At 38.9% G+C, this 24,885-nt stretch overlaps 1 protein-coding gene across 1 annotated transcript in view; it reads right to left on the bottom strand.

Annotated features, from left to right (window-relative positions):
- Nucleotides 1-1,959: 1,959 nt before the first annotated feature.
- Nucleotides 1,960-24,885, bottom strand: part of LOC129738940 (Y+L amino acid transporter 2) — a 36,580-nt gene continuing 13,654 nt past the window's right edge. Inside the window, exons 2-6 of the mRNA XM_055730269.1 lie at nt 9,846-10,726; nt 4,180-4,527; nt 3,950-4,118; nt 3,421-3,621; nt 1,960-3,363 (exon numbers count right to left, since the gene is read on the bottom strand). Of these exons, the coding sequence (XP_055586244.1) occupies nt 2,965-3,363; nt 3,421-3,621; nt 3,950-4,118; nt 4,180-4,527; nt 9,846-10,327 (1,599 nt within the window). The 5' untranslated portion in view covers nt 10,328-10,726 and the 3' untranslated portion in view covers nt 1,960-2,964. The remainder of the gene's footprint in view (nt 3,364-3,420; nt 3,622-3,949; nt 4,119-4,179; nt 4,528-9,845; nt 10,727-24,885) is intronic.

Here is a 24,885-nt window from a genome sequence, read left to right as displayed (position 1 = left end):
TAACTCAACCATTCAAATCTCGTTTTGTACATCTTCCAAAGAACTGGGCCAAGAATGAAACCCTGTGGACCACCAAGGTTATACAACTCAGCAGGTTTAGTACTCAGCAGATTGGTTTGGTTAAAGTGACCCTAAGAACTGAACTGAAAATCTTGATGCAAGACCTTGATTGGAACATACGTCCTTGACATTTTCCTGTCTAAAACGCTGACCTCAAAACTACAGAGGTTTCTTGAAAAAATCTGTTTTTCGAGTTTTACTCGGTGATATAAGGACTCAGTAGCCAGTGGCCGGTTTTGAACCAACTAAGTCAGTTGTGGGCGCCAGGCACTTTGGATCGTTAGTTACGTACTGAAGTATCATCGTGAGATCATCTGTCAGAGCATATGCTCCGTAGCTTATGAGGATTAAGGTACACCGGGGCAAGTGCAAACTCGGGGCAAGTGCAAACGATCAACTTTCCTCTGTTACAAAAAAATTAAAAAATATTTCTTCTTCTAGAAGTTGTTGTTGTTGTCCAAACCAACAATCTGACATAGATAAACTAAACTTTCTTTCAATTATTCACTAAAAACACGGCACTGTTTGATTACACACGAATTCAAGTACGTACTAGACATGAAAAGTGTGTTTTTGTTTTGCTTTTTTTGGCTACAAAAAAGGGCATTCAAATCCGATTTTTCGTCGAAAGGTGAGTGTTTGGGACTGATATTCAGGTGAAAGCCGAAAATTTATGATAAATTTTCAGTAGACCCTAAAAATTGTGAAAATAATATTCACTCCTGTCAACCCACACTGCGGGGCAAGTGCAAACGACACTACCGGGGTAAGTGCAAACGCACCTTTAAGCCATGTAACATCAGACATTAAAAAAAATCATCTCAAAAATGGTTCAGCATTATATTAGAGTGGTCAGAAAGGGTATCCAAAGTGTTGTATCTGAAGCGGATATTCAAAATTCCGTAATGCCTTGGCAAATGAAGGTCTTTTGCTTCAAACAACAGTCAGCAAAACTGAAGTTCCAAAAAGTAATTAATATAGCAGAAAAACAGCAAATACATCAAAAAAGTTGATAAAACATACCGGAACATGTATTAAATTCGTTTTAGTAACGATACACTGACGCATCTTTGAATAAGTTTGGAAAAAGCATTGCGTTTGCACTTGCCCCCATAAAAGGGGCAGGTGCAAACTTAGAAATTTTTTCACAAAAGTGCCGTTACTTTTTATCAACATTTTTTAATTTTTCACTTTCTACGGGAATTTGTTGAGAACCATTTTAATGATGCAACGAACGATAATTGATAATTTTTGAAGATTTACATATTTTTCTAGGACATGTGAAAGTTGAACTATGGTGAAAACCGTTTGCACTTGCCCCGGTGTACCTTATATCTTTTTGATTTGCCTTTGCGCCTTGTTAATATCAACGTTATTCCACGCCAGTTGCCACACTCTGTTGGGTCATTTTTCCTGAGGACCTCTACATAGCCTGGAAATGACGCTGTATCCGCAGGGTGGCTTTTAGCATTTCAACAGAAACGCAATCGATTCAAGGTAGCTTTTCGGGACTCAGAAGAGTTGATTGAAGGCTCAGTCCTATATTCGAACAGATCTGCTTGGTCTTTTGCGATATTCAAACATTCGTTTGCTGAGGCGACTAGAAATGTCATATCACTATCGGATATCTTTATTGTCAGCGGCTCTTCTTCTCCTCTCCAGCTAGAGAGTTCGTTCAGTTCTACCCTTGTTCCAGTATCTTTCGCGTCCGTAGAATTTTCTGCGACACTCTAAAATTTTTAACAGAAATTATGTTGAAAGAAAAAAAAGTTGAAAGGCTTTTGACTTCAAGGATGCTCACATGTTTTGTCCATGTTGGTATAAGAAGAATAGCAGACAGATTCAGAATAAACCGATTACAAGGTCAATGTCATCAAGCATTGCAATGACTGCAGCAGATTTCAATCATTTGATTTCATATATTGTCGAATTGACTTGACTCTACCTCTACGCTGACTGTTTTCTTACGGCATCACTCAAATCATATTTCATTCCTCACAAGAAGCGCTCACGCGTTACTTTCATTCTTTCTTCAATATAGATAATCCTAGCTACTATGGATTTACTTCGAGGCTTTGGAAATAGATTCCCATTTTAGCCACACGATCTTTTTTTGTCATGTTCCGTTTTTTTTTAAATCTTAAATGTAATGTAGCTACTGTAGGTAAATGCTTTATTATCTGATTTTTTTTTGCATTTTCAAAGTAACATTTATTCCTGACGACACAAGTAAAAGCGATAGTTTTTTTTTTGCCGGCTACTGAATCAGTCCATCTAGCAAAACTGAACTGTAATTATGCACGTGCAGCAATCGTATCTTTTATGTACAGGTTATTTATGGTGGAGTGTCAACAAACTTGATGGAAAAACTGTAGAAATGTAGAATATTTGAACTGTAAAATCTAAAGTTGCATTTTATACGACAGGAAGCAAATTCAAAAATCAATTGGATATAGTTTACCACCTAATTTGCCATTATTATTTCTTACAAGGAAAACGTACTGGCGTAATCAATAAACTAAGTCAATCATAGAGAAATACGTATATCATGTACAGTGTGTTGGGGAGAATTCAAAGTTTAGTTTTATATTAAAAAAAAAGTTAAATTAAACTGACGAGTTTTCAATCGACAAAAACACAAACAAAATTTAAAACGAAATTTTTGGCACTTTTACATACACTGATGATTGTTAGACAGGAAAAACATAAAACGAAAATTACTTTTAAAGTAAAACGAAGAGAACAACTCCCATGGCTCCCAGGTGTGTTTTGTCTGTCTGTTGGAAATTGCTCTTGTCACTGGCTGCCGGATGAACAACTTTCCAAGCTGTTGCACCCGTGTTCAGATCCTTGATCCACATCAAATGTAGGGTCTTTATTCAAGAATGAAAGAATCGTCGGTGTTCAACTCTCGTTTTCTTCTTCCTCTTCCTTGGCGGTCATGAAGATTTTCTGGCAGAATTGGGTCACCCCTCGTAGGACGGCCTCGAAACCGGCCGGCTTGTTCTTCCAAGCCACTCCGATGTAGTACACCGGAATGCCAGCCAGTGTGATGGCCACTCCCATGCCCACTTCGTACGGTGCCACGTAGCACGGAACGACAATCAGGAACGCACAAATGATAACGAATACAACCGGAATCCAGAGCTGCACCCGAATGGGCCGGTTGATGTCTGGCCGGGTGTACCGGAAGTACAGCACCGCACTCACCGACAGCATGATGAAGAACGACTCGACGATGCTACTGTAGGTGATCAGCACGTACACGTCGCTGATAAACAGATAGAACAGGGACAGGATGCACTGTAGGGAATAAATCGTTAATTTAAAATTTGAATTAGAATTCGACGATCAACTGACCAAAAACACCAACGATGGCATAGGCGTGTACCGGTTGACGTTGATGTGGGACAGGATTTCGGGCATATGACCGTTGCGGGCACCGACGAAGCACATCCTGGACGAGGTCATGATGTGAACGGAGAGGCCACCGAAGGCTGAAACGGCCACCAGGATTGGCATTACCAGGGCACCCCAGCCCATCGCTTTCTGAGCGAAGGTCTGCAAAAAAGAATTTAAGATTAGTTGTCTGTCCTATTCTCTAGATTCTTAAATATGAGCTAGTAGTATGGAGGCAATTGAACTTGATAACAAGATACCTATCACATGGCACATTTATCCAACTCGATTGTCGGCAGCGATCAATCATTTTCCTCTAAATTATCTCACGCTGTCAATTGGAGACATCAGCGTGATTGCCGACACTCTTTAATTGACTAGACTAGTACCGGTCAAATTGATCGTGTTTGATTTAGTTGGTAGCCGACTCAAATGTAATAGATAGATAGGTTTGCCGAGATCAAGCGAGGTCAAGCAACCATCCACTTACCACGGCAATGGCATCCGAAGCCAGAATCTGTTGCGGGGTGAGAACTGCTACGTAGGCCATATTGGCCAGCACATAGATACCCGTAACCAGGGGCAGCGAAATGTAGATGGCTCGTGGGAGGTTTTTGTACGGATCCCTCAGCTCCTCGGTCATGAAGTTCAGATAGTTCCTACAAAAAAATTAAACCATTTTAGTAAACAGACTCTCAAATTACATTTTTTCAAACTTACCATCCAGCATAGGAAAAGATGCCGGAGTAGAAGGCAACGGCCAGCTTGCCGGGGTCGGTTTCCGTATTCTCGAAGGCGTTTTCGAAGTTTTCCGTTCCCCCGGGCAAGCTCATCCAAACTACCCCCACGATGATGACCAGCACCAGGGCTCCAATTTTGGTGAACATGAAGAAGTTCTGCATCTTGGTCGTTATCCGCACGTCGTACGCGTTGATGTAAGTTAGGCCGCAGATCATGACGGCGGCAAACAGCTGCATCCCGATGGTTGGAACGGAACAGCCGGCTGCGAACAGCGGCTGAAACACGTAGCTGGCCACCGTGAGGCCCATGATGGCATTGGTGCTTGGTCTGGAGGGTTTATGAAAAAGAAAAACGTTAGTTCGATATCAGAAGTTCTGAATTCTGAATTTGCGTTTGAGAATAAAAAGGATATCCTGAGTCCGATATGTGTGTGTGATTTCTAAATTTTACCAGAACTTACTATAGAAAGGGACATGAATCAATCATGAATGTCACATATTATTTTTAAAAGCAAACACAAACACAACTTGATGTTTTCTCGAAGAGATTCCTTTTACTCAACTCCAACCGAACAACTTTCGAGGATATGATGGCTAGCATCTTACAAATGCTAAAACAACCGATCTACTGAAAGTGTACTTTAAATATATGCCGTGACCGGGATTCAATCTCATGACCGTAGGTTTAGAAGACTTGGAGGCTGTCCTCTACGCTATGGGCAGCGGCATCTAACCACATTTGGTAGTCTGGTTTGACGAGCGACTATGGAGTCGCTTTCCAAGAATACGAGAAGAGCCCTTAATCAAGTCATGGTAGCAAGAGCAAGAAGGATTGTGCCAATTGATGGTCATTACCAAACCGAGCGATCACTGTCCTCAATGCCGCCTACAAAGTGTTGTCCCGAATCCTACTCCGCCGCCTAACGCCTCAAGCAAACAGATTCGTGGGAAGTCATCAGGCCGGCTTCATGGAGGGACGGTCTACGACGGACCAGATATTCACATTACGGCAAATCCTCCAAAAATGCCGTGAACACCAAGTCCCTACGCACCATCTATTCATCGACTTCAAAGCCGCATACGACACGATCGACCGTAACGAGCTATGGAAAATCATGGACGAGAACGGCTTTTCCGGGAAGCTGATCAGACTGATCAAGGCGACGATGGATGGAACGCAGTGCTGTGTGCGGATTTCGGGTGAATTGTCGAGTTCATTCGAATCGCGCAGGGGGCTTCGACAAGGTGATGGTCTATCCTGCATAATGTTCAACGTGGCGCTAGAAGGTGTTATTCGACGAGCGGTGGGCGAAATGCGGGGCACGATTTTCAACAGATCCAGTCAACTTATCTGCTTTGCCGATGACATTGATATAGTCGGCAGATCATCTGCGGCGGTGGAGGAGATCTACCGCAAACTGAAACGCGAAGCAGGAAGGATTGGGTTGATGATTAATACGTCCAAGACGAAGTACATGCTGGCCTGCGGATCCGAGACCGACCGAACCCGCTTGTCCAGTAATAACAAGGTCACGATCGATGGCGACGAGCTGGAGATAGTCGAAGACTTTGTCTATCTCGGCTCACTGGTGACCGCAGACAATGACACAAGCCGTGAGATCCGGAGGCGAATTATCAGCGGAAGTCGTGCCTACTATGGACTCCACAAGCAACTGCGGTCAAGAAGACTTAGCCCTCGCACGAAGTGTAACCTGTATATGACGCTCATTAGACCGGTTGTTCTCTACGGGCACGAGTCATGGATATTGCTCGAGGATGACCTGCGTACACTCGGAGTATTCGAACGACGAGTGTTAAGAACCATATTTGGCGGCGTACAGGAGAACGGAGTGTGGAGGCGAAGGATGAACCACGAGCTCGCGCGACTCTACGGCGAACCCAGTATCCAGAAGGTGGTGAAGGCTGGCCGGATACGCTGGGCGGGACATGTTGCGAGAATGTCGGACGACTGTCCTGCAAAACAGGTATTCGCTACGAATCCAATAGGAACAAGACGAGCGGGGCGCAATGAGCAAGGTGGTTAGACCAAGTGGAGCGTGATCTGGCGAACGTGGGTTGCCCGAGAAATTGGAGAACGGTTGCCATGGACCGAGTGAATTTTAGGAATTATGTTCGTCAAGTTATGTCGTGAGACGGAATACTTTGTAAATAAAAAAATGATTTTAAAGCTAATACAGGGTTTCACTGAGAGAGAAGGTTCTGTTTTTTGATAGGTCTATACCTTAAGGGCTGTCATCGGAAGCGCTGCTAGCCGTAAGAAAAAAAGACGTGATCATTTCTGAGCATCAGTGACACTGGATGTTCACTAACTTACTCACTAGGAGGCGGATTTTTTTAGTTAAATTGAGAACGAAGTAGTACGAACATTCGTAGTAAGAAACGCAAAGATACAGAAGCATACGACGGAACAAACTCAAATTCGTTTGGTTGAAGGGGACCCGATTAAGCAGTTTGCCTAGCCACTAGTGACACCAGCAGTCCAAGAGCTAATCGAAGACCTCTTCAGTCATCCAGAGCTTCGGGAATAGTACAACATCCACAAGGAGACTAAGGACAAACTATCGACAGTGACGACGCTCACCAAGAGAACAAGGCATGGCAAAGAACCCAGTGAAGAACCCTCCGAAGTCGAAAGCCATTCGTCATCGCGAAAAGATCTTTAAGAAAATGTCGAGGACACCTAGATTCGCCGGTCTGCCAAGATTCGGATGAGTTACCCTAAAAAGCAAGCATCCACCGAATGCCAGACAGTGGTGCTTAAGGAAAAAAAAGTACCTACGAAAACCAAAACCAATAGTGAGTGAGGAACAAGAAGGAGTCGATCATGGTGAAAGGGTTCCGGAAAGGGACGCCAACGTCCGGCGGCTAATGGAAATGGCCCTGTAAAAGCAGTTAAATCTGTGGTGACTAAGTAGTGCATAGAGGTTTATGATCCTTCAGAGGATATTGCACCGCTGCTTCGGAAACGGCCTGCCTTGTTGCAGTGGCCTATTTCGGTTCTGCTACAAGAAAAAAAAGGACACGTACAACGCGAGAAAATAGGCTAGGGAGGCCTCAGTGGTCAACTGGTAGCAACTGTGGCACAGCGTAGAAAGAGGAAGTTCTACTCATGGTTTGATACCGAACGTCTGGAAATGGATAGAGATAAAGCATGGTGAAACGAACTTTTACACAACACTTGATTTGTGGTCAGTGATAAGTTTGTACTATGATTGTCTTCCGAAAACTTGGAGGTCGCAGCATACTGCAAAGGGTGTAGATCGACCTCATTGTGGAAGGTTTTTCCGGAAGGGATCAAAGACCATTTTTTTGTTGGTAATCACAGGGGGTAAATTCCGATTTACGGATTGCACTCCAAAGCACGGCGAGCCATCGAATCCCCCCAGTTCGCTACTCTGGGTTCATGCGTACAATGGAAAGGCTCTTGATATATTCCGTGTATACCTCCTACTCCCTAAACTCCACCTGGGGCCGCAGACCAAGTTCCCTACTCGTACTGTTTAACACACACACAACCTTTCATCCTTACGACTCGAAGTCTAAATTCTCCTCTAACGACTTGCGAACCGAAGTCTGAATTCTCCTCTTACGACTCGAGAACCGACGCCTTCTTGCATCGACACGAGGTTGACGTACACATACCTCTTCTCTGCACGACACAAGACAACCTCTCCTCGTAATGACCACTCCTCTTGTTGATTGAAGGTCTGATCTCTCCTCTTGTGACTTGAAACCCGGCCTCCTATCGTAAAGACTCGCGGTTGACCACACAAACTTCTCCTCCTGAAGACTCCAGGCCTGACCTCTCCTCTAACGACTCGAAGATCTACCTCTTATCACCAGGATTCGAGGTTTGCCACCTTTATGCCCGTCGTGTGCCCATCGAGAGTAGCCTGTCACAGCACACCAGGGGTGTTATACTCCTCAAAACAGCGCAATGTGTTCTAAAAGCACAATGTGAGCTCAAGCTTTCTAAAACTGCGCGCACGGCGATAGAACATCTACTGCTCGCTCTCTTACTGCGCGCCGATAGTCGAATTTTCTGAGAGGTTTCTCTCAATGATGAAAAACACAATGAGCTGATCCACTCTGCTCAATGTGCTGTTCAATGTGAACTCTGGCTTTAGAAATTTGCCAAGCACTCTTCTTCGTTTTATTTTTCCTTCTCATCAAAAGAAAATAAAAACGATCATCGTTCGTCCAGTCCGGCACGAAGGCACACCGGCTGCTTGCAAGGAAGAAAATAACTCATAAACAAGCAACAGCAACAACACAAACGAAACTCGGTCGGGCTCGGCCTACCGGCTGCCGAGCAGCGATGCCACGAAAATCTGTACAATCAGTGTATTTAATTCTGTTAAATTAGGACACGTATGGACGAAGATCAGACTTATTTATGATACAGATTTTTTTTGTGGCAACGATGTTCGGCAGCCGGCAGGCCGAGCCCGCCCAAATTCCAGCTGTGTTGTTGCTGTTGCTTGTTTTTTTGGGAAAGAATTTGCTTTCGTTTGTTGAATTCAGCGTTGTGGTGGTATAGTGGTACACATTGTGCAGCTCAATGTGCTGAGGGCTACCGCTGTGCAGCTCAGTGATTTGCATCGATGTGGCACATTGATGAACAGCTAGCTCAGGCAGTGCTCGGTTTTGCTCTCTCAATGTGCTATGGAAAAAATGCACATTGAGCTCATTGTGTGAGCAAATGACACCCCTGCAGCACACGCACGGCAATTAACACAAGAAGGTACATTAAGGTGTAAACCTGAGTACTCGCGAGCCGATGCATTGCCTCCGTGGGCCCTTAAATGCAACCCTTAAAACTGCCTCCAAAATCTACCACCTAAAATAACGCGATATCAGTACCCTGGCAATGGTTTGTGGGGGAAAGTGTGGACTTCATGTGATTTTGAGTAAGTAGTTCTAATCTTACGAGTAAAACTACAGGGATTTCTAGACCTTTTCTGCGGTAAATCTTGTAGCAAAAATGTGGATTGGCGGAAATACCATACCAGTGGCTGCTGACGTTTGGTCAGCTGGAACGACTTTTTCATTCAAAAATCTTCGATTAATCATTAATAATCGTCGTACCGGAATGTGTCTAATAAGGTATAAATAGGTCTTGCCATGATCTCATTTGTATGTGGACACATGAAGAGAAGATCGAAACCTTGGTTGGCCTAGAGTGACCCCTCAAACCCCTCCGTGCTTTTGAGCAGAGTGTGACCGATCCTACGATAAACCTATTGGTCTGGACCTTCTGCATGGTGAACCTGGCGGATAGTCTACGTGCTAGGTAAGATATCTTTATCATCAAGAAGTATTCAAAACGTAGTAGTCTTTTCCACAGTGGATCTTGCAGGAAAATAGATAATCCCTTTTGAAAAAAATAATCAGTGCAGGATCATGGTCATAGGCCATAGATAGGTCGATTTTAGGGGGTATACGATGTTCTGTCATGAGTTGACAGATGGACTAATTTAGCACACTTCGTGTCAAAGATTTTTTTGGATTTATAAAGCTTTACATCAATTTTCAGAGAAAAATGAACGAAAAATCGGAATAATATAATGCATTTAAACTAGGATCTCACGATTCAAAATAGATTATCACAAAAAGCATACTTACACAAATATCACCGTTGCATCCCACAGGTACAAGAACGCTGGCAGCGGTCCATAAGCCTCGTAGATATAGGCATAATCTCCGCCCGATTTCGGAATCGCCGTACCCAACTCCGCATAACACAAGGCCCCGATCATCGATAGCAACCCGCACAGAATCCATATCACCAGCGACGTTCCCACGGCTCCAACCTCCATCAGAACGCCCTTGGGCGAAATGAAGATACCGGATCCGAAAATTATACCCAAAATAATGGCCACACCTTCCAGCAGCCCGAGTTCCTTCTTCATCTTCACACGATCGTTTCCGCCTTCGGCGGCAACCATTTTCCCATTACTGCCGGAACTGCCGGGTGCGTCCCCATGTGGTCCACCGCCACCACCTGGTCCCGGAAACGGTGGCAAACTTTCACTCCCGGGACTGACCAGGGCATCCTCGGTCGGCGAATGCAGCTCCAGAGCTGTGGTCCGTTGCTTGAGAACCATTATTTCGTTTGATTGACCGTTGAACTCACTACTAACTTAAAACTACGCGCCAAAGCGCCAGACAATCGCGCGTGACGGTTGTTGAGGCGCAACTGATCACTACTTCAGCTACGATCGGTTCCGAATCCGATCGACGCGCATCGATGCTGTTGCTGCTACGACGGTTAAAGATGATTGTGGGCCCAGCAGAGGCGGACGCCCCACGCGAGACGAACCGCGTCGTCGGTTTGTGTTCTTGTGTTCTTCCCTCTTCTGGGCTCTCTCTCTCTGTGTGTCTCGATCCGTCAATGATATGGTGGTTGGGTTCAATTATTATTAAGGGTGCGGAGTGGCCGGGAGGTCGAGCAAGTGGTTGTGAGGTTGGTTCGCAATTAAATGCAGAAGGTTTTGCAAAATTTTCTGTAAAGAGAGAGAAAGAAGAGGTTAACAAAAAATGTTGAAAAACATAAGTAACGAACAGCAGGATATGCTGGGCAGGCAGAGCTGGAAACAAGTAGAATGTGTCTGAAGAGAGATTTATTTCGCTAGGTCGGTGATTCTCAAAAAGAGTTTTCAACCTCCGTCAAATCTTAGTAGAAGATATGATAATTTTGTTTCTCGATTTTAGTTCTCTAAGCCGGATCTCTTAACACCATAACTTGAAGAGGTAAGCATGTTTTTCCTGGCTCATAAAATCTTGCCTTTTTAATAAATTTTCCTAAGCTTAACAGTTTCAGTAAAGTTTTTAGAATAAAATACATGATTATATCTTGTGAGCTCTTAAAATCGCCCAAGTGTCGAAATCTTCAAAACTATACAATTTTTCATATTGTCAAAAGTTCCAAAACTGTCTTAAACTATGAAAATATTTAAAAAAAAAATTAAAACTGTCAAGATTGTCCCAAAAAGTTAAACCTGCCAAAATCGTCAAAAATATCAAAATGGTCAAAACCATCCCGAGCTGATTTTGATGCCTAAATTGATAGCAAACAGTAACCAAAATGAGCTATCAATGCCAAAATGGTTGCATAATTGAGCGTCACAATTTTCCCGATGGCAAAACTAGGTTTCCATAAAGTATCAATAAATTAAAAGATGATAGCAAAATAATACTAAAAAAAAGTCATTGATAGCTGAACGATAGCACTAGGTGTTGATTTCTCTACGACAGCTAGGAACGCATCAATATGGTTCGCGTCCCAATTTCCATAATCGTCTACAATTGTCAACTTTGTTAAATTCTAAAATCGCTCAACTCTTCAAAACTGACAAAATTGTCGAAATGAAAAAAAAAAAAATAATCAAAATTGTCTGACAATTTTTGACTATTTGTCAAAATCGTCAAACCGGACAAAAAAATCAAATTGTCAAAATGGACAAGATTATTAAAATTGTCCAGATTGTAATCGTGAAACTGTCAAAATTAGCTTAGATACCAATATTGTTTGTGAAAATATTAAAAAATGGTTAAAAATCATTTAAAATGGTTGAACATTGTCGAATTGCTAGAAAAAAAAAATCCAAAATTGATAGAAAAATAAAAATTGTTAAAATCTTCGAAATGGTCAAAATCGTAGAATAGTTAAAAAAGGCAATACTGTAGAAACCGTCAAAACTACAAAATTGGTTGAATTGTCAAAATTGTTAAAAGCTTCAAAATAGTTATAAAAATTATAAAGCCTTCAACTTCTTCAACAATGTACAAATTAAAAAAAGTCAAAATATCCAGAATAAACAAAATTGTCAAATTCATCAAAACGACTAAATTGGCTAAACTGTCGAAATGGTAAAAAATGTTAAAAACTGTTTAAAGTGTTGAAATGGTTAAAATTGTCAAAAATTATTAAAATTGTGAAAATCTTTAAATCTGTCCAAATTATTCCATTTTTTGTGAAATAAAAAAAGGAATAGGTAGTTTGGACAGATTTGAAAATTCTCACAACGATTCTTAAAATTGTTAAACTTATACGATTCTTAAAGTTGTTTAAGACTGTTCAAATTAAAAAAAAACATGTCAAAATTAAAATTGTTGTTTAGTCGCCGACCGTGGCCTAGAAGATAGCGTTAAAGTCTTCTAAGCCAGAGGTCATGAGATCGAATTTCGTACTCTTTCTGGTGGTTTTAGCATTTGTAAGATGCCATCATGTCCTTGAAAGATGTACGCCTTCGAGTTAAGTAAATAAGATCTCTTCAAAGAAACATGATGGTTCACTGAGATCTTCTATGTGTGTGTAAATATTGGAGAAATAGTTAAAATAATTCCTCAATGCGAATATTTACAAAATTCGGAATATCTTCAAAACTGTAAAATTGTCATAATTGATGGAATGTCACTCATTGAAACTGTGAAAATTGTTAAAACTTTCAAAGTTGAAATATTAATCGCAAACTGTCAAAATCTTAAAATTTTTCAAAATTGACCAAGTTGTTAAAATTGATTAATAAGTCAAAATGGTAAATATATTTAAAATTGAGAAAATTATCAAAACTATCGAAATTTTTCGTAAAAATTTGCTGGACTGTCAAATTGTTTTAAGATTATCAAAATTTGGAAAAATCTTTTTAATTTCATCTTTGTTATTTAAATTTTAAAAATAATCAAAAATAGTCAAAATTGTAAAAAAAAACCTAAAATCATCGAAATATTCAAAACTATAAGAACTGCCTAAATCGTCAGAATTGCCAAATTGATCAACCTGTTATTTTTTTCAAAAAAAGAAAAACCGTAAAATAGTCGAAATTGCGAAAATTGTCAAAACGGTAAAAATTTCGTAAAGTTTCGAAAACTGTTGAGTTAGTAAGAACTTTCAAAATGGTCAAAATTTGCAAAATGGTTGAAATTTCCAAAATTGTGAAAATCATCAACTTGATCTTTTTGTTAAAATTGAGAAATCTCCAAAATCTTAAAAATTGATGAATTTGACAGATTGGTCGAAACATTAAAGTTGAACATTACTGTGGCCCAAAAATGCACTATGTCTGGGATTCTGGGGGCTCAACCTACAAATGATAGCTTAAGGTGTAAGAAGCAAACTTTTATATGGTAGCGACTTAGAAAAATTGTGTTTTGAGGTCGCCCTGGTTTGATTCTTGAAAAAAGTCAATTTTTTCGACCTTTTTTCCTAATAAAATTTCTAAATCTTTAAAAAGTTTCAACATGTGTCTCTTATATTTTTTTAAACTTTTTTATGTTGTTTTTGTCTTCTAATTTGTATGTATTATTCTTTTAATTCTGCAAATTATGACTTTTTGAATTTTTTTTTTTCAAGATGACAAATTTTGATAGAGTCTATTCGGTTCATGGAATGGTCTATCTAAAGATGCCAGATAGTTTTCAGCACGCGTCAGGGTCTTCTGCAAAGTGGCATTTCATATTATTGCGCATTTTTTTTGAATTCGTTTTGAGTTTGAAAACTTTAATCAAAAGTACAATCAGACTTGAGACGTGAAATCTAAGACCTGCGAACTCATACCTGTAACTTGAGACCTGACAATTGAGACATGAGACCTGAGACATGAGACTTAAGACTTAAGACATGGCACCTGAGACCTGAGGCCTGAGACATGGGACATGAGATATGAGATATTAGACCTGAGACCTGAAACTAGAGACCTGAGACCTGAGACATAGAACTATAGAACATTAGACCTGAGACCTGAGTCACAGGACATGAGACCTGAGACATGAGACATAAGACCTGAAATATGAAACATGAGACATGAGACCTGGGACATGAGACCTGAAACATGAAACATAAGACATGAGACTTGAGACGTGAGACCTGAAACTCTCTAGTCTCATGTCTTTTGTTTCAAGTCTCAGGTTTCAGTGTCTCATTTTTCAGGTCTAAAGTCTCGTGTCTTAAGTCTAAGGTCTCAGGTCTCATGTGTCAGGTCTCAGGTTTCTTGTCTCAGGTCTCAAGTCTCATGTCTCTTGTCTTATGTCTCAGGTCTCTGGTATTATGTGACAGGTCTCTAGTCTACACAGCAAATTTTTTTTTGCTGGAAACCAGCAAAATTTTGCTGGTTTTTGTCCCGCTGACTTTCCAGCAAAATTTCCAGCAATTTAAATTGCTGGAAAAAACAGCAAACGTTAATGCTGGTTTCCAGCAATTCAAATTGCTGAAAAATCAGCAATCCAGATTACTGGAAACCAGCTATTTTTTTCAACACAACCGGCTGTATTTAGTATCAAATTTATATTTTAATTCAAAATTAAATTTTGATTACTGGCTGTGCATATAATAAGCAATAAAAACCATTATTTCCTCCCGTTTTTCAATAGGGATATATTTATTTCCAGAAACACTATATTTTTTAAAAATATTCTATAACACCGGCTGGGCTGGCAGCTTTGTGCCAAAGTGTTGATCGCCACCTGTAAAAATAGTTTTGATAAGAATATTTTAGAGAATATCTATCTGTCCAAGAAAAACTCACCCTTAACTTATTATCTGGTTGCTAGAATATAGAGGAAGTTAAAATAATTATATTAATTTAACCAAAATTCGTAAAATAGAATCTCACCTTGCTTCAGCGTACGAAAGAAAAACAAACTCCAAATTGACAACTCGATTGCTGATTTTCCAGCAAACTAGATCAATTGCTGGAAAGTCCAGCAATTTGAAAACCGATTGCTGATTTTTTAGCAAAAATGACAAGCACATAACCGAATGCTGAAAAATCCAGCAATTCGAAAACCGATTGCTGGTTTCCAGCAAAAATTTGGATTGCTGAACGTTTCCAGCAATTTTTTTTGCTGGAAATCGAGGCAAAAATTTACAGTGTAAGATCATATGTCTTAGGTCTCAAGTCTCTTATCTCAGGTCTCAGGTCTATAGTCTCATGTCTCAGGTCTCATGTCTCATAGCTTTTGTCTCATGTCTTATGTCTCAGTCAGGTTTCAAGTCTCATGTCTCATATCTCGAGTCTCAGGTCTTAGGTCTCAGGTGTTGTGTCTCAGGTCCCACGTCTCGTGTCTCAGATCTCAAGTCTCATATCTCAGGTTTCATGTTTTAGGTTTCATGCCTCAGGTCTCAGGTCTCTGGACTCAGGTGTCTGGTCTCTCGTCTCACGTTCTTAGTCTCAGAGCTAAAATTTTTCCAACTTCAAAATTTTCTAAGTGTTTCCCGTTCAAAATGAATATTTTCTGTCAAAAACCGTGTTAATTCCCGGAAACCGTGTAAAAAATACAGCGTAAAAAAACCTTGGTCTACACTTTTTTTTGATGAAATATATTTTTTTACAAAAAGTCATAATATTGCAGAATTTAAAAAAAATCATACGTAAAAATTAGGAGTTTTAAACAGTTTCAACAAATTTTTAGTTTAAAATTAATATTTTAAAGAAAATTTAAAAAATATAAGATGCACATGTTTTATACTTTTTCAAGATCTGAAAATTTTAATAGGAAAAAATGCCGAAAAAATGGAATTTTTTCAATAGGTGAATCAGTGCGACCTCTAAACATATTTTTTCTAAGTCTCCGTCGTATAAAAGATTGTTTCTTAAACCCTACACAGCAAATTTTTTTTTGCTGGAAACCAGCAAAATTTTGCTGGTTTTTGTCCCGCTGACTTTCCAGCAATTTAAATTGCTGGAAAAAACAGCAATCGTTATGCTGGTTTCCAGCAATTCAAATTGCTGGAAAATCAGCAATCCAGATTGCTGGAAACCAGCTATTTCTTTCAAAACAACCGGCTGTATTTAGTACCAAATTTATATTTCAATTGTAAATTAAATATTGAATGCTGGCTTTGCATATAATGAACAATGGAAAAGAATTAATTTCTTCCATTTTTAAATTATGTTTTGTTTATTTTCAAGAACTTTTTTTTTTAATTTTCCAACACCGGCTCTGGAGTGGCAGCTTTGTGCTAGAGTGTTGATCATTCGCTACCTGAGAAACGAGTTCTGATTAGATCTTTTATGAAATCTGTCCAATAAAAACTCACGCTTGACTTGTGTCTGGTTGCTAAAATATAGAGGAAATTAAAAATAATTATATTAATCCAACCAAAATTCGTAAAATAAAGTCTCACCTTGCTTCAGCGTACGAAAACAAACAGACTCCAATGTGACAACTCGATTGCTGATTTTCCAGCAAACTAGATCAATTGCTGGAAAGTCCAGCAAATTGAAAACCGATTACTGATTTTTCAGCAAAAATGACAAGAACACAACCGATTGCTGAAAAATTCAGCAATTAGAAAACCGATTGCTGGTTTCCAGCAAAAATTTGGATTGCTGAACGTTTCCAGCAATTTTTTTTTGCTGGAAAAATTTACAGTGTAAGATATCGTTTGAACGTTGAGCCCCTAGAATCCCAGACATAGTGCAATTTAGGGCTAGCCTGCTGTTCAAACTATCAAAATTTTTAAAAATGCCAAAATTATAAAATGTTCAACACTATTAAAAATTTAAAATCTAAATATTAAACTAGCTAAATTATCAAAATTTACAAAACCGTCTTATTGTAAAAAATTTTCAACAACTTGCAGATCTTAAAAACTGTCAAAATTATTTAAATTATCATGGTCAAAAAATTGTCAAATGTTTCATGATCGACCAAAATATTAGAACATGAAAAATTGTTGTTTAAAATTTAAAATCTGAATCAAAAATCTTATACCGCATGCTGAAAAGTTGAGTTCCAAAATATTCTGTTTCTGAAACATTTCGAAATGTTTAACCATCTGCGCATTACGCTCTCCAGTTTTGAAAACGAGAAGTCTTAAAAAAAATTAGCCTGCATTGTCTCAGTTTGTTCACACACCTTAAAAGATGAATTTTTTTTTCATATTTTCCAGATCTTTAGAACTGTCAAAATTGTTCGTATTATCATGTTCAAAAATTGTAATAATTGTAATTTGTTATATCGTCAAAAACAAAAGTGTAACTCGTAAAAATGGTCAATGTTGTCCAAATGGTAAAACAACGTCGAAACAAAAATTCATAATCTGAATCGAAAATATTATGCTGTAAAGTGAAATTTTAATTTAAAGGTGACATCTAAAAATTAATCTGCAATCTTAAATCTGAATTCGAGTCAAAGGGAGGTTTGAATTTGAGTTCTAAAATATTTTGTTCCCGAGACATTTCAAAATGTTTAACGGTTTAACCATTTGTGTGTTGCGATCTCCAGTTTTGAAAAAGAGGATTCTCGAAAAAAAAAATTAACCTGCATTGTCTCAGTTTGTTCACACACTGTAGGTACACCGCGAAAAAAAGGAACAGCTGAGTTTGTTTTGGTTGCTTTTTGTGTGTCACTTTTGTTCGTTTTTTTGTTTTAAGTTTTTTTCTTCGCCTCAAACGCGCCTCTCGTTAATGGAAAGAGGCATTTTTGTGTGTTTTCTTTGTCACATAATGACCATTTCATGTGTTTTAAGCTCAAGCCTTTGTCTTCTTTTTTTTATAATTTAAATTTAGCGCCACCAGTTTACCACCATTTTTTTCCTTTCGCACCTGAGCCGTTGAAGAAATGCATATATGAACCTATGCAGAGAAATACCCGAATTCTCTCATGTTCACAATTTAGCATTTCAATAACCCGAAACGCGTGTCATTTTAGTTGCCACTCTAGGGTAGTGGTACCGAAAACTGATAACAGATGAAAGTTAAATTGTGGAACAATTGTCAGTAAATATCTTTCTGTACGTCAACCTTAAAAATGGAAACATTTGTTTTGAAAAAAATGAGGTCAATAACAAACGACAGGAGGGTATTGTACTGTGTGTCTTACTTAAATTTTTGTGTTTACCGATGATGATTGACTGAAGTATTTTTTCATCAATCTCAGGTCGGTGTAAATTTAACAGATATTTAATGTCAATCGAAACCGAACAGTAAACCGCAATCGATATTTGATGAACACATTGTGATGATACCGATAAGTGACAAATTTGAGTGTCGGCGCTAAATCTGTTAGCGGTAGTATCAAACAAAACTTTACCGAAATGACTTTCGAAATTTGTCAGATGTTGATAAATGATTCATGGCTAACAAATCTGGTGAGCTTCCTTCAAATTAATAAAAAAAATCTATCCTTTATAAGCTGATCAAACATTACCGGCTGAATTTACCATGACATCGGGATCGGATAATTTGGCGGTAAATTGGCAAACAAATCAACCGACCATAAGACTCGTTGTGGCTAGCAGGCAGGCAGGTGACAGGTTGTGTCATTGTTGATTTTTGCAATTATCGCCTTCTCACCCCTTGGCAAGGATTGTAATTATCGTCGATCAGGGTTTTGATCGGAGATGCAAATTTCGCATTAGGTGATAAAAAGTGTATTTCAATATAAAGCCAAAAAAAATCTTACAAAGTCCGCTTGGCAAACTCCACCTACTGGATGAAGATGACAGTCAATAATTACTTGAAGGTGACACTTTTTTATTTATACCTTCCGCTACGCGTGCGCGATCATAGAGCGTTCGAGGTAAGTCAAACTTAATATTGGAATATCTAAAACACTTGAGTAAAAATATTTCTTCTACAAATTTAAAAGCCTTATCGAACTTTTAAAATTGAGTATTTTTCGCAATTTACTTGTTTAGTCAGTTCCTTGCACATATGTTAAGATAAAATATCTAATTTTCGTAAGTTTCTGCTTGTTTTCAGTGAAAAATTTTTCAACAAATTTATTTTTCTATTCAATTATGATTGGTCTTATGAAACAGACTATTCCCTCGATTCTCGACCTTTTCTATTGATCAAAAATAATATAACAACATGTGTATAAGACCTTCTCGATGATCTTTTTTTCGACATTCAATTTTTGTTTGCAATACCAAACGTTTCCGTTTTCGAAAGGCTCATTTTTACTCCATTGTTTGGCAAGAAATTTAAATATTTGTCTCAAGGCGTTTTTGAACCACACGCTCTTTTTTTCGATCTCAAAATTATATTTTGAATCAATTCAAACATTAAAACCCTGTTGATGACATTTTCGAACAATAAAAATCACGATATTTCTTAGAACATAATTTGTAAAATAAACTGAAATTCTTCTTGATAGATGTGATTTTTAGCTGATATTTTTAAATTGAATCTGCGATCTTAAGCGATCCGAGTTTCTCAAAAAATGATCATTTTGATATTTTTGAAAAACACATCTACGAGCTAAATCAGAACCTGAATTTTGAATATTAATTTTTAACCTGAATTCAAAATTAAAATTTTTAATCTGTTTAAAAATTTCATTACGATTTCTAAATCTAAATTCCTGATAAGAATTATAAGTATTAGTCAAGATGTCTTCCACAGTCCTCAATCAGAATCTATAATTTAAATTTTGAAACTTTGGATTTCAATCTGAACTCATTATATCAATTTTTTTAAACGTCTTGTCAATCTGACTGTAACTATAAATTTCTAATTCTGAATCGATATATTGAAGTTTTGTCAACTTTTAATTCTGAAAAAGAATTAAATTTAAGAACTTCGAATCTGAATATCAAACAACTGTTGATGCTTCCTAATTTTTTCCTCATATTCGAAAAATAATTGTCTAAAAATATTAAAAACCCATATGCGTTTGGTAAAACATGAAACGAATTTAGCATAAAATGCACAATCAAATGAACCAGGACTACGAAGAACCTTTTTAATTCTTGTGATGATTCTAACTTAAAATTCGAATCCTGAACTTGATACAATATCCGAAATATGAAAACAATAATACAATGCTGGTTTTGACAGGATGGAACCAGAACCACCGCAATGAGTTTAATCTAATTTAAAATGAGTTTGAAAAACTGTAGCAGTATTCTGAAACTGGCAATAGTTTTTGAGATTTTGGCCTCAGTTCTGACTTTTGAGTCATCATTTTCACTCTTGAATGACCTTCAGATATCAGGTATCAGAATGGGGGTAGGCTTATCTTTAAAATATCATTGAGAATTTAAAATTTTGCATACAGAGAAGAATAGCTCGCTTGCTTTTCCTGGACTATCAAGGAGGGGAGGGAGGGTGTGTTTAATCCCCACCCCACCCCGTTCCTACGGCCATGACTTATAGTCAATATCGCTTAAGCAGTATTCAAAAAGGGTCTTGAGATGTGAGAAGGGAGGAATAAAAAATGAGAATTCTGTAACCTCACTTCTTACATCTCACTTGTCGCGTGACAAATTTCACTTCTCATGCATTACCTCTCACGTCTTACTTCTCATGTTTCACTTCTCACGTCTCATGTCTCTTGTATCTCAAGGTCTCAAGTATCTCAAAGGTCTAAGGTCCCTTTTTTCATTTATCATGTCTTATGTCGCAAGACTCATGTCGTAAGTCTTAGAGCTTATTTCTCATGTCTCTAAACTCTGAGGTCTCAATCGTTAGATCGAAAGTCCCATTATTCATGTCTCATGTCTCCTGGTCTCAGGTTTCAAATCTCAGATTTCATGTCTCAGGTCAACAGTTTCATTTTTCTTGACTCAGGTTTCAGTTTTCAAGTCTCAACCCAGCAAACATGAAATCGTAATAGAAATGATAACTTGAGTTGTTAACAATGGTGTTACGAATCGCAATTCCAACTGCATAGTGAAAAGATCGTATAAAATGTCGTCTCAAGTCAGTTTAAATCGGATATGATAGGAAGTCCGCCATGTTTGTAAATTTTGGAATTACTTTGCTGCCGCGCGGGCTTCAAGAGATAAAATAATCGTCATGTTCTCTCTGCAACCAGCAGTGCATCCACATGGCTGAAAATCATATGGGAATTGAGTAATATTGACCAATGAAAGAACTGGAAAATATTGTCGCTGGCACCGATTTGAAGGCTATGAGAGCAGAATCTTGTGTACTCTTGCATTCTTCCGATAGGTTCGAATAAGGTGTCGGATAACGCCCAATTGGTGTAGTTTCCGTCGCTTTAGAAAGAAATAAAATTTATGTATGTATAATTACCTCCACTTTAGAAAAGAAATGATGTTTTTTAAACTTTCATATGATCATTCTATAATGTGTATGAGACGTATTATAAAACAGCATAAAAATATAGCTAAAAAAATGTTTGTTGGGTTGTCTCATGTCTCATTTTTCAAGTTTCGAAGCTAAGCTTCTCTCAATTTCAAAAAAAATTTCTAAGTGCTTTCGATTGAGAATATAACATATTTTCTTCAGATACCGTGTTTATTCCTCAAACCGTGTAATAATGTTTTCCAAACAAAAACCAATTTTTGATTGCGGGGATTGATTTTAATCGAAATTGCGCGAAAGAAAATTCAGAACCTTTTTATAAAATCGAATAAAATAAACTCGAAAAAAAAAACTTTTTTTTTCAAAAGTTCTCTACTCAAGCTAAATATTGTTTATTATGGACTTAACCGCCCCCCAAATAGCCATCACTAAAGAGACTAACCGGTGTTAAATAAAAAATGAGAATTTTTTCAATCACATATAAAAAATTGTTATTTTTTTTCATCGATTTCAATATTTTTTATTAATAACATAATGTATTTTCTTCAAAAAAAAATGTCAGTGAATGTTTGAGTAAGGGCCGTGGTCTGATGTTTGACGCAACTTTGTCGCGATGCTCTCACAAGAACGTTGTACGGCACTTACGTCCATTTTCCGGATACAATTCCGGATTCTTGTAGTCAGTTGCTTCGTGTCCTTGGCCCTCCAATTGTTCTTATACATTAGGGCACTGAGTGAGCCAAAGAAATCCTCTATTGGGCGGCATTTTTTCTCCTCAAGGTACGCCAGCCAGCCAGAACGAATGACGTCCCGCGGTATTTTTTGGTCATCCACCGACACTGTGATTTAACCGTCTCAATCTGCTCCTCCGTGTACTCCGGCGACCTCGTCTTCTTCCTGCAGACGATTCCTTTCATCTTGAGGGTACGATGGATCAATACGTGGGAGCAGCCATATTTCCGACCGGCGTCACGCAGGCTGGTTGCGTCCTTGTTGTCAAATAGCTTCTTTAACGATGTCTTCCTCTGCTTCGTCATTATCGTCACCGGACGACCACTTCCGACCTTCCGCTCTACGTTCAGGGAACCCAGGATACGATATACCATACTGACAGGTACATTTTCTTCCTTAAAATGTGCCACCGTGAACTTTTTTCCTTGCTAGAAATGCGTTTCGTAGAACCGTACAATCCGTTCGCGGAGCACGTGCTGTTTTGACGCCATCTTTGCTTTGACTAAATTCAAACTAGCAAAACCAAAAACGCCTATTGTTTCTAGGGAGCCCAAAAAGCAATTTTCTTGGAGAAAGAAAATTTTACGCTCTTTATTTGAGTTACTGAAAGGTATTGAAAACATTTTCATTTTTTATTTAACACCCGTTACATACAAAGAGGCGCACTCTGATCCCTTTTGAAATAATAAGCTTGCAACCCCACTGTACAGGGTGACAAAAAAGTTCGGTCACACACGCAAATCTCAATATTTCAAAGAATAAGAAGAAAATCAGAATCTGGTTTTCATAGCTTTATTCAGTAACTCATAAAGATACTTCACAGACGGTATCTTGGAATTACACCACCTTTCTCTGATCTAACTAGCTTCAGACGTCTCGGAAAGTCGTCGCAGGCGGCGCGCACGTGCTCCATCGGCATCTCGTCCCAGATTTCGCTGATAGCTCGCTCGAATTGCTCCAAATTTGTTAATTTATAGTCGTTCAGCTTCGACATCATATATCCCCACACGAAATAATCCAGTGGATTCAGATCCGGAGACGACGGAGGCCATTCATTCTTTGGAATGAAATCTGTCAAATTTTCCTCACACCACGCCTGAACAACCTTTGCGGTGTGGGATGGGGCACCATCTTGCTGGAAGCAGTAGTAATCGTCTGCAAACAATAGTTCAGCTTGAGGCAGAACATTTTTCTTCAAAACCGTGTCCAAGTAGTACGCTGCGTTGATTTTGACCCCTTTATCGATAAAAATAAGAGGCAGTTTACCTCTCTTGCAAATGGCTCCCCAAACCATCACTGACGTCTTATTTTGGAACCGGAAAACGTTCAGCTTGTCCGCAGGAGCTTGCTGGAGGCTTACACTCCAAACTCGATCATTTTGACGATTGACTGTTTGCTCCAAAACGAACAGCTTCTCGTCCGAAAAAATTATCTCGTCATCTGCGCGCCAACCGAGCAATTCCCGCGACCGTTGGTACCTCTTGTCCATTGTAGCTTTGGTAACCCCATGAACCACCTGTTTTTTGTACGGTGTACGTTTTAAATCCTTGCGCAGAAGCAGGCGGATTGATTCTCGGTTCATTTTGAGGTTCCTGGCCAGCTTCCGTGCAGATTGGGCGGGATTCCGTCTAATCCGGTCTCGAATAATCTTTACCAGCCTTGGAGTTCTCACAGACCTTGGTCGTCCAGATCGTGCCTTGTCCTCGGTGCCTCCGGTCTCTAGGTACCGATTTATGGTCCGGTACACGAATTTCCGGTTGATTCCGAGCGGTTTTAGATGTTTGAATATGTGTCCGGGTTTGAACCCTTTCACATATTCAGCGATAACAGCTGCTCTAAACTCTGCCATAGCTCACAACTCAATGTAAACAAACTGCACAGAAACGAAACTCTGCCACTTTGGGCAGCGAAGTTAGCCCTTTCATTTGACATATAGATGGCACCAGAGAGATGCAACGTGTAGGCTACAGGCGACCCCAAAAAAGTGTGACAGGACTTTTTTGTCACCCTGTAGGGCTGCCTTTAAGATTGCTTGGTTTTGCTCGATTGGAATGACACTGGCATTTACTATAGGCTCGTTTGCCATTACATATGTAGTAAAAATAGCTACCGTGCTTGCCCAGAAAAAAACAAAAACACAACCCTGAATCTAAACCTGAAAGCATGAAATCTATATCTGACTCAAGAATTGAAATTCAAATTTTCAATACCGAACAATATGAACATGAATTTGAGAATCTTGGTTAAAAATTCAAAGTACTCAACATTCACGCATTTACACATGTTTACAGTTGAACGAGGAAGACTCACAACTTTGTTGCAATCCAAGAGCGTTTGTTTGTTTTGTGCAGAGGCTACTCATGACAGTATTTTGAAATAGAACTATCTATTCCCATGTGATTTGTCAAGTTCCGGTGATAAGAGCACAAAGTCCCGTTTGAAAATGCCGTAAATCTATATCGTGCTTTGCAGGCTTTAGTCCCTGCTAATGGGAATAGTAAAGTAAGTTTACGTCACGTGGAAAACAAATATCCTTCGTTGTCGTGTCACGTGGGTTGTTACGGTTAATTGCAAATTGCTCATTGCTTTTCCCCTTTTATAGTTTACCATTTTGCTCGACTCCGCTTGTGTACGTCATCAAGCACTGCGTAGGATTTTTTCCGTGACGCATCAAATGTTGATTCATCGCATTGGATGCATTTTCCTGCTTTGAAACGGAGAAGTTTCAAAGGAAGAAAATTGCTCACGGATGATTTATAAAACTAATCTTTTCATTTGAAAGCCTCGCAAAGGAGTTTAAGTTAAAAAAATCTAAGGATTGCAACATTGTCGCTGATGCTGCGATATGAGAAATAAACAGAATAAAAAGAAAAAAATAAACACAGATGCATCGAAATTTGATCAAACTGGAAGCAGAAGGCAAATATAAAATC

The sequence above is a fragment of the Uranotaenia lowii genome, chromosome 1 (genome assembly GCF_029784155.1).
Source record: "Uranotaenia lowii strain MFRU-FL chromosome 1, ASM2978415v1, whole genome shotgun sequence".
Taxonomy (NCBI): domain Eukaryota; kingdom Metazoa; phylum Arthropoda; class Insecta; order Diptera; family Culicidae; genus Uranotaenia; species Uranotaenia lowii.
Note: the sequence above shows the minus strand (reverse complement) of the source record. Positions and strands in the feature narration are given on the sequence as shown.